The 11,154-nt window shown below is 41.6% G+C and overlaps 1 protein-coding gene across 1 annotated transcript in view; it reads left to right on the top strand.

Moving 5' to 3' along the window:
• The first annotated feature begins 556 nt into the window (after positions 1-556).
• ZBTB7C (zinc finger and BTB domain containing 7C) overlaps positions 557-11,154 on the top strand; it is a 169,954-nt gene continuing 159,356 nt past the window's right edge. The window contains 1 exon segment of the mRNA XM_001372080.5: positions 557-3,130. Coding sequence (XP_001372117.4) covers positions 3,084-3,130 — 47 coding nt within the window. The 5' untranslated portion in view covers positions 557-3,083.

Here is an 11,154-nt window from a genome sequence, read left to right as displayed (position 1 = left end):
TCACTAATGGTTAAAAGTAGAAGATGACTCCCACAAATCCAGGAGTTTGCCATTTAGACTGGAGCACAGGAACTGTTTTCACAACAGAAGGGAAGAATGCTCTCCTATGAAAGGATCAGGGACAAGAGATAACTAGGTAACAGTGAAAAAAGTGCCAGGCCTGGAGTCCCTGAGGTCCTGGGTTCAAATGTAACCTCACATTTGGGCCTATGGCTCTAGGATTATTAGAATCATTAAATGTCAGAGTTGGAAGGAACCTCCTTCAGAAAGCCTTTCCTGACAGGCTTCCCTCCCTTAATGCTATTGTCAGTGATTTCCAATTTATACTGTATGTAGTTGGCTTATACATATTATTTGCATGTTGTCTATACCCCACTTAGTTGGTGAGGTCCTGAAGGGCAGCAATTGTCTTTCACCTTTCTTTGTATCCACAGCACTTACTGATTGACTAATAGGGGTTCTTCACCTGGGATCCGTCAGCTTGTTTTTTTAAAATATGTATTTTGATAGTTATTTCAATATATTTATTATATTTTATAAATTCATGTAATTATAAATGTTATATTATAAATTATAAATAAATACTATATATATTGTTTCCTTTGTGACCCTATATATTTTATACAATTAAAACTATTATTCTGAGAAGGGATCTAGGGTACCCCAAAAAGTTCAGAACTGCATTTTACAAATTAAGGAGTTGAGGCTCAACAAGGTGAAGTGATTACTCAGGATCAAAGGGTGGAAAACCCCCAGAACTAGGGCCCAGGTTCTCCAACTCCACAGTTCCTTTTTGAGTGGAGGAGGAATTTCTGGGCAGGGACGACTTCTGGAAGCCACTCACAAACCGCCACATAGGTGGCCACTTGCTCCCTCTATACTTAGGATCTGCTGGTCTCGTCCTTGGCCTTATGCCATTTCCTTTTAATTATATCTTTTTTATATTTGGATTTGCATCTGACTTTGAGGAAACTGAAAGGCTGACAGGCTCATTTTCTGAACACTCCCAGAAACATGCTCTTAGACACATGCATAGAGAAAAGGAAACAATATATTATAACTGAATGAGGGAGATCAAAATGCTGGTTGAGGGAAGTGTTTGTAGAATTGAATTAAATTGAATTACTAACTAGGGGGATCCGAGAAGGAGGCTTCCAGGAGCAGGAGACATTGCTTAAATGCCAAACTGGAAGGAATATGGGTTCACTTCATCCTATAACATCAGTTAGACCCCTGTACTCCATATAGAAAGTGTGTTGTTGTTAAGTCATTTATTCATGTCCAACCCCTCATGACCCCATTTGGGGTTTTCTTGGTAAAAATACTGGCATGCTTTTGCCATTTCCTTCTCCAGCTCATTTGACAGAGGAGGTAACTGAGGCAAATAGAGTTAAGTGACTTGCCCAGGTCACACAATTAGTTGGAGTGTCTGAGGCAGGATTTGAACTCAGATCCTCCTGATTCCAGGATCCACTGTGCCACCCAACTGTCTTATAGCAAGAGCACCCCTGTCCTCTTCCAGGGGCTATCCCTCATAACCATCCATCTCTCAAAGATCCCATTCCTGCTGGGACAGGACTTATATGATTAAAACTTCTCTGGTCAACTTGGGATTACGCCTATGCCCAGCATCTCAGATGGTCTTGATATGTGGGTCACAAGCAGCGGTGAAAGCTGTTGAACAGCCAGTTCTCAGATTTCTGAACAGCAAATGAATCCATGATCCAGAATATGTATTTGCTGATAATTTTATGAAACAGCATTGGAAATGGTACCAGGTCCACATCCACTCCTAATGGGTGATTCAGCCCATTTTACAGATTCAATCTAGTGAGCACTTAGATTCATGAGCTAGGCAATGCTAAGCCTTACTTACACCAAATTCCACACTATAAATGGGAATATGATCACAGTATGAGAGGCATAAACAGAGCTCTCTGGGATATTGGGGAAGGGGGGCAGAGATTAGGTCCAATTTATAGGTCTTGACACCTAGGTGTATTTCATTGGAGGGAGGGGAAAAGAATTGAATGAAATAAGGAGGGCAGAATTATGGGAGAGGGAGGAATCAAAGAAGACTGAAATGCTGAGCTTGGGTGACTGGAGGAAGTTGGCACCACTGACAAATTTTTAAAAATTGGAAGGAGGAGCAGAAGGGGGGCTAACATTGGAGAGTGGGGTGCAAAAACTTTTTTGTCCATTTTGGACATATAAAACTTGAAGGCCCCTAGAGATGGAAATACTCCCACAGGGGTCACAGTGTCTATTCAGAGTTCAGGCCATTCTCTTCTCTTTTGGGTGTTTCTAAATCCCATTTTAGGGTCACAGCCTAACCAGCAGAGTGTTCAGGGGTCACTGTGCACCCATGCGGTTTTTAAGGCAGTCAGTTCCAATCTAACACTTTATAACACCACCTAGGGGTGTTCCTAATCCTCCACCTGGACTGTTGTTGGAAGAAAGCTGTAGTTACTGTGTTTCCCTCCTGGGTTCCCCTCCTTTTACCATTTGAGTGACAATTGAGCTGCTGTTTAATTTGGTTAAGTTATGCCCAGGTCCTTCAAGGAGAAAACATATAATTCTAGTAATTTTATTGAACTCAAGTTTCAGGCAAATGGAAGTAAAATTGCTTTTAGAAGCAAAGGATACATACAAATGAATAAAACAATAATAATTTTTTAAAGCCACCCCCGATTCCTGATAAATGTATGAGGTATTTTATGATATGTTGGAGGAGAGACACTCAGAGGAAAGGGTAGGAAAAACCCCCTAACGCCCTGCTTTCTTTTCTGTCTTTCTCTTTGAAAAGAATTTAATTTGCCTGTTATAAAGTGAAGCCTGAAAAGCTACTGGTAAAATTGGTACTTGTCCCACATGGTGCTCAGAGCTTAATAGTACAGGTGGACGCAAGCGGCTGACTGCCAAATACTTTTGGTTTAGAGGGAGGGGTGGGAGTGCATTCTCAGAACCACTCCTGGAATGGCTTAGCTTGCTTCACACAAATCAATGACAACCTCCTGTCGGCTGCAGGCACCCATGAGCTACTTTTCCACTTTAATTCCTATAAAGCGACACTGGTGGCTTTTATGATAGGAGCCGGGCTGGAGCGAGAGGAGACCGAAGGGACAGAAAGGTGGGTTAGCAGCGGAATCTTTTCTCCCGATCTCTAGCGAGCATTTAGAGGAGGGAGTCAGGCGGGGGGAACCGATTGGGGGAGCGCGTGAGGAGAAGAGGAAAGCGGTTTGTTTGCGAAAGTTTCTGCTGGTGGTGCGGGGCAGGATTTCATAGTGCTTGGGTATAGCAGGCGTTTTCTTTTCGTAAAGTGATCGCTTCTCTTAAGGGGAAGAGGACGGGGTGAAGGGAGTCAGGGAGGTCGGAACTGCGGATTCTGTCCCCTTGCAGCCCTCTGTCTGTCATGCAGAGCTCCCTCGGTTGGGTTTGCATGAATTCATATCGGATTCTCTCAGCCGCTGCTCCCTTCATTGCCTAACCTGCAAAACCGGGGATCTAAAAAATCCTTAGGCCGATCACAGAGAGTTTATCCACTCCAATCCCCCCCCCCCAAGTTTCTCCCACCCCTCCCCCCTCCGCTCAGGCAGGTTGGAATCAACAGCGAATTGGAAACAAACCATTGAGGTCTCTGACATTCTCTGCTACCAGAGACAGGCTTTAAAATTCTTTTTTGGCGGGGGGGGAGATGTGGTGGTGATGAAACTGCATAGAAGCATTAGAAGAAATGGGTTAGCTGGGATGTACGTGGTTAGGTTAGTGTCCTCTGCACCCCTCCAGCCCCCCATTTATCTCCAGATGAGAAACTTTAGCCAGCTACCGCGGTAACCAATCCTTGCCGAATCTGAGTCGGAGGTAGGGGGTGGAACTGGCACTGAAAGCTTTATTAAGAGGTTCTGTGAGCCCAGCTCGGCGCCTGTGAGGAAGGGAGGGCATGGGTGGTTGCTGCCGTACTCTACAAGTTGTGGAGAAAGCCGCCCAGGTCCTGCTGCAGCCCCCAAATCTGTGCCAGAAATTAACAAGGGAAAGGGAAGGCGGAGGCTGCAGTCTCCATCTCCAGTGTGTCCTCAGGAGTTTAGGCGGGGATGTTGGAGTTAGAAGGTTCGCCTTTCTTGCTCTATCCCGGGGTGACCCTGTGCTCTGCCGGAGGGGAGTGGGGAGTCGGGTGGGCGCTCGCTCTCGAGAGAGAGAGAGAGGGGGGGGAGAAAGACCAGCCGGAGGGTCGCGTTCCCGGAGATGCCAGGCAGGTTTCTATATTCGCACCGCTGTGGTTTGGGTGTGTGGAGATCTATGCAGACTTTGTCCTTGGCCATAGGAATAGGTGACTGGACTGGAGTGCTTGAGATGCCCGCCCTGAGAAGCCTCTGGCTGGGTTAACTGGGTGTTCACTCCATCTGTAGACCAGGCTGAAATGCACTCGCTGTTTCCCTAAAGTTTGAGTGGAGTAAATCCGAAATTCCTTGAGGGCTGAAATCTGCGGGGAAAGCAGAATGCTATTTCTGGGTCTGAGCCTTAGCCCTAGCGAGGAGCAGGAAATGAACTAGGATCTTGGCTCCAGGTCCCCTCCCTCGCCTCGCGGAGAGAGTCCTGCACTCGGTCTGCTCCCTGATCTTTTGCACTTGTTGACGAAGTTGCCTGGAGAGCATTCTGCCTTTATTTCGTGAAAAAGTGTTTCTGTGCCTCCTGTACTTGCGTGGGGAATGGGGAGGGGGGGCGGTTGGGGAGGAAGCTCTGCATTCGCTAACGTTTACTATATAAAAAGGCCTTTGTAAGATAGGATGTGATCGATACATTTATTTGACTGATCAGGGAGCTGTTTGAACCCGTCTAAATTCAGGATTTGGAAAATGATGATGAATCGGCTGAAATAATCTGGCTCTTTTCTCTCTTTTGGTAAAATGTTGGGAGTCATTCGTGGAGACAGATAGAGGGAAGAATGCCAAATTGGAGTTTCTCCTTCCACCTCCCCCTCCTCAAGAACTTCAATTCCTCTTAACTTTCCCCAAAAGTAAAAGGGAAAACTTGAGTCCTCAAGGGTCTTGGTGGAACCCACTAAACTCACCTCCCTGGGTGTGGCCAAGAAAGGAATCCATATACAGTCTACTTGTCCTCCCTCCCTAACTCTCCCTCTGCTTCTTCCAAGGGCCCAAGCTGGGAAAAATGCCTAAGAAAAGCACCTAGCTTCTGCTTTCCCCAGAGTGTTTCCCTGGACTTATCTCTTCAGCTGCATTAACTTGGAGAAAGCACACACACACGATAAAGCAGACACATAATAATCTATTGTAATTTGCAGAAAATACCAAAAATAATCATACTTTGCCTCAGTAATACCATTACTGAGAACATGCCCTTAAAATGTTGTCCAAAAGGAATAAAAAAGGAGCTATCTGCTAAAAATATATTTATAGCAACATTATGTGCAATTGCAAAAACCTGGAAGCAACCTAAATGTACAACTGGAGAATGACTAAGCAAATTGTGCCAGGTTAATATAATGGAATTTTGTAATATAATTAAGATTGATAAGTCTGAGGCATATAAAGAAAGCTGGGAAGAGCTTTATGGAACAGTTTAAAGCAAAAACTTTGAAGAACAGTTCACCCCGAATGCTCTAGATGGAAGGAAAAATGTATAGGATAGGGATGAACAGACAAAGAAGACTGAAAGGGACTCATGTTATTATGAACATGTTAAATGCTGAGAATCATGTATTCTAATGGCAATAGATAAATTGAATTGGTTTTGTTTTTGTTCAAAGTTAATTTTATATAATTGAAAAGTCAGTTAAAACAATCTCTTGAATTTATCTAGAACTTAAAAGTTTTTCCCCCAAGTGATTTTTTTTTTATCTATCACCTGGGTGAGATAGCTATTTTTATCCCCATATTACAGATAAGAAAGCTGAGGCACAAAGGGTTTAAGTGACTTGCTGGAAAGTACAACTGCAAATCAGTGGTAGAAACAAAACTAGAAAGCATGACTCCAGCTTCCCAGGCCCATGTTCTCTTTCTATCATACCACCATAGATAGCTTTTAGAGATGGAACCATTGCCACCAACAAGCTCATGGTGGAATTGACAAATTTTGTAAATCACTTGATTCAGAGCTGGAAAGGATCATAATGTCATTGAATTCAACCCTTCATGTTGCTCATATATATAAATATATATGCTAAAAAACAATCAACTTGATATATACAGAAAAGGGAGTCACGGCTGAATGAATAGAGTAGACAGTCACAAAAATTAAGGAACTGGAGTAGAACTTGAGCTTGAATTCTCTCTTTGCCACTTACTACCTATTGGGCAAAACCTTTAATCTCCTTGAGCCTAAATTCCCTCATTTATAAAATGAAGAGATTGGACTATATATAAAGTCTAATATCCCTTCCAGCTCTAAATCTGTGTTCTTCAATGGAAAAGAAGGTTTGAGGAAAGCCTTGAAAGATGATTAGGATCTAGGGAGAGAGAGAGGAAATGGAAGGTGATTCTTCCCCAAGGGAAGCATCTCCAAGTTGGAGATGAGCAAAGATCTAGAGTGTACTTATGAGATGCAGTAGGAGAAGAAGATGGTTATGTATCTGGCCAGAGTGTCTTAGCTCCTCCATCTGTGTTATTATTAGCTTCTTTGTCTTCAAAGGGTAGCCAGCAAGAAGGAGGTCAGTAACCAAATCATGGATTCACAAACCATTTTAGAGAGAAGAGGAGGCCTGTGTGACACCTAAAATAATTTCTACTGGAAAAATAATATCAGCAATTGTTAAGAAAGATGTTGTAATGACAGTGGAGCAGAAGCTCATAGAATTATTTGGCTTTTAGAACCACAGGAATCTTAGCAATCCTGTAGTACAATCTTTTCATTTTATAGGAGAAGAGGGTGGGGAGATGGAGAAGAAAAAGAAAAGAAGAGAAAGACAGAGACAGACAGAGATGAGAAGGAAGAGGAAGAAGAAATTAGAGAACAGGTCATTTGCTCAGGTCTAGACCAAGAACCTAGGTCTCCTGATTGCCAGTCAAGTTCCTTTTCTGATAAACTAGCTGTTTAGAACAGTTCATGGCTGATGGCTATAATAGCCTAAGGGTCTCATGGACTGACTGGCCATAATCCATTCCAGTGGAGGCTGAGAAGGCAGATCCTGACACTCTGGCATAACACTGTTTTAGTTGGCCCTTCATATCTGTTCACATAAAATGATGTTAGACTGATTTTTTAAGACATGCAGAGCAGCAATAAATATTCAGGGCCATTTGGACTATTTAATTCTCTTTCTGTCTTGAACGGTATAATAGGTTTAAGATAACTGCCTCTAAAATTAACCATCCTTTTATTTTTTTCTCGGAGAAACGTGTCCTGATAAATCTTTTCTTGAGAGGTGAATGTCATATCAAGTGGAGTTTGTGGGTTTTCCTTCACCTGGGCCATCAGCACACTAGAAATAGAAAGACAATTTTTTTTGTCTCCTGTGTTGGATATCAGGAAGATATAAAGCATTTCATTTAAATTCAGTAGTGTCAAGAAAAAATGGAGGGGGGGGGGGCTTTAAAAAGTCAGATGGCAACGCCAGGATTGGCTCTTTGTTAGTGTTTACACCAATTACACAGGTGTATAATTTATACCAGTGTTTGTTTGCTCAGTCCTCACTCTGCTACCCAATAGTACAGGTTGGGCCAGTGAGATAGCTGTACAGTTTATTTTCTTTTGGCTGGGAACTTCAGAGATGAATAGAGGGAGGGGAATCTAGGGTTGAGAGATTTTTGCCAAGAGCAATTTGGAGTCTCCTTCATATTAGTCAGAGATTGTGTTTTTCCTTTCTGAAGCTGCCTGCTTCATACTAACTTGTAGAATTGTGTATGTTTATGCGGTTATGTTTCTTTTTCTTTTCTGGTTTTGTTTTTATTTTCTCTTGATGGTTTGTTAGTTTTCTCATGACTTGGCAGAAGTGAGAAAAAGAGAAATTAAGAAAGAAAATGAAATAATAATAATAATGATAGTAGATCCTCATAATAACCCTGTTTATCCCCACTTTACAAATGAAAAAACTCTGATGTAGAAAAGTTAAGTGACATGTCTAAGTCCACACTGCCAGTAAGTACCTGAAGCAAGATTCAAATCCAAGTCTTAAATGTTACTACTTTGTAAATATCATACTCCTTAAAGAGTATATGGGCCTAATTTAATCAGAAGGCAGCTAGATGGTGCTGTAGTGAATGCACTGAGCACAGGACCTGAAGTCAGGAAGACTCTTCTTCATGAGCTCATTGTAGGACCCAGGACAAGTCATTTAACCCTATTCACCTCCACTTTCTCATCCTTAAAATGGGATGGAAAAGGAATTGGCAAGCCACTCTAGTATCTTTGACAAGAAAACCCTAAATGCGGTCATAAAGAGATAAATAAATTGAAAAACTACTTGGCAAAATTTAATTGAAGTAGAATATAACAAATAATCTTCACTGGAAGAATGCTTTATTCTTAAAACCAAATTGTAAAGTGGATTTTACTTTGCTCTGTTTTAGATTTGGGCCTGAGATTTTTAAAAATTGTCCTTTGCCCTTTCCTAAAGTCTTCCTCTTTATCTTTTTCCTAATGTGCTCCTATAGTTCATAAAAAAAGGAAAACAAGCTTCAATGATTGTCTTTGATACAGCTGTCTCCCAAATCTAGATCTCTAACCCTGATTTTACTCCTCTGCTCCAAAGCTACAACTCCACAGGACATTTCCAACTGGTTATCCTACCATCTTCTGAAACTCAAAATGCCCCAACCTAAGCTTATCATCATTCCCCTTAAACCTGCTCCATTTTATTTTATTTTTTTTATTGGTCTATGGCACCACCATTTATTTACTCAACTGGCACATTTTTGAAACTTTGGTATTGAAAGATCATAAAACTCATGGCTGAATGTGGCCTTACCAGCTCCAGTCTTCTTTTCTAGGCTCAATTCATTTTATTTTCCTGGATGTATTTTAGGTGCCAGTCAAACTATCCTATTTGCTGTTCCCAGAATTTGAAATGATATTGCTCACTTCTGGGCCCTTGTCCAGGCTGCCTCACACCTTCCAAACTGGGTAGGATATGCTCTTTCTTCATCTCTATCTCTTGGATGGCTTCATTTCATTCAAGGCTCATCTCAAGAGTCACTTCTAATGAAATCCCCCTAATTCTTGGTGTTTTTTTCCTCACCTCAAATTATTGAGTGCATACTATCTCCCCAATAGAAAGTAAGTACCTGCTGGGCAGGAATTATTTTGGTTGTTGTCTCAGGATCCCCAATGCCTGGCTAGTACCTTGAAAATAGTCATTGTTAATTTGGTTTTCTTCAGCCATAGTAGACTCTTTGTGACCCCATTTGGGGTTTTCTTGGCAAAAATATTGGAGCAGTTTACCATTTCCTTCTCTGGCTCATTTTACAGATTAAGAAACTGAGGCAAGAGGGCTAAATGACTTTTATCCAACTACTAGTAAGTGTATAAGCCTGGATTTGAATTCAAGAAAATGAGTCTTCCTGATTCTAGACCCAGCACTGCCTAGCAGCCCAAATAATTGGTGCCTAATAAATGCTTATGGGAATGGATTGAATCATTAAGTTCATTTTATAGATGAGTAAACTCATATAATGAGGTTACATAGATGGCAGGGCCAAGATTCAAACCTGTCTCCAAATATTGTCTTCACTACACCATGCTCTCCTTGGATAGGAGAGGTGAATTGGGAATCAGTTAGATGCTGCTTCAAAAAACCCAAACTCCCAAATCTGACCCCAATCTCTGTCCTTCCCCTTCTCTATGAACCCTAATTTGTTACCATGGACCTGGATTACTGTAATAGCTTTCTAACCAAAATCAACCTCTCTTCTCCAGCCCATTCTCCAGTCCAGAGCACTAGGAGAAGAATCTTCCTTTTTGTATGGGCCTGGTCATCAGTTTTCACTTCAAAAACCTCTAGGAGTTTCAGGGAGGAGGAGCTGGTTCAGTGGCTCAGTAGATAGAGCTCCAAGTCAAGAGTCAGGAGGACCTGAGTTAAAATCTGGCCTCAGATACTTCCTACCTATGTGACCCTGGGCAAGTCACTACTTAACTCCATTTGCTAAGTCCTTGCCCTTCTGGCTTAGAGTTTGTACTTTCTTATAAGGGTTCTTTTAAAAAGTCTTTAATAATCCCCCTTCACCCACATTATAAAATTCAATCCCTTTGTCCTTTTAAGGCCTTTGACAAAATGGTGCCACCCTACATTTTCAAACCTTAACTTTCATCTAGGTACTTCACACTTCAGCCAAAGTGCGCCATTTTCTCATCTATGATGGGAACTATCTTTGTGTGAGCCTATAAGGTCATCCCTTATCCTCTTTGCCTATGAAATTCTTGCTCATACTTAATGGGTACCTTAAATGCTACATCCTCCAAGAAGGCTTCCTTGATTCTTATCTTTTCCTTCTGACCTCACATGACATTTTGTTTTGTTTATACTCTCCAATAGAATCTCTACTTTCTTTTTTTTTTAAATTTTATTTAGTCAATTTAAAACATTATTCCTTGGTTACAAAAATAATATTCTTTCCCTCCCTCTGCTCCCCCCACTCCTTCCCATAGCAGAAGTGCAATTTCACTGGGTTTTACATGCATCTTTGATTAGAACCTATTTCCATGCTGTTGATATTTGCACTAGGATGATCATTTGGAGTCTACATCCCCACCCATATCCCTTCAACCCATGTGATCAAGCAGTTGTTTTTCTTCTGTGTTTCTGCTCCCACAGTTTTTCCTCTGGATGTGGATAGTGTTTTTTCTTGTAGATCCCTCTGAGTTGTTCAGGATCACTGCATAGAATCTTTACTTTTTATTGGAGGGAAGCAACAGATGCACACTGGAAAAAAAGTCTATAGAGGGAGGGAGGTCACTGGTTCCTGGGAGGAAAGAGGACTTATTAGGAGAATCATTCTATAGATTAGGGAATTTTAGATAAATAGATAGATAGATAGATAGATAGATAGATAGAAACAGAAGATATACATATATATTCTGTTTCTATCTTAGAATGATCATTTCCAAGGCAGAAAAGTGATAAGGGCTAGGCATGAGGGTAAAGTGACTTGCCCAGGGTCACACAGCTAGGAAGGAAGTATCTGAGGCCAGATTTGAACCCAGTTT

This window comes from Monodelphis domestica, chromosome 3 (genome assembly GCF_027887165.1).
Source record: "Monodelphis domestica isolate mMonDom1 chromosome 3, mMonDom1.pri, whole genome shotgun sequence".
Taxonomy (NCBI): domain Eukaryota; kingdom Metazoa; phylum Chordata; class Mammalia; order Didelphimorphia; family Didelphidae; genus Monodelphis; species Monodelphis domestica.
The sequence above is the reverse complement of the archived record's forward strand: the minus strand, read 5'-3'. Positions and strand labels throughout refer to the sequence as shown.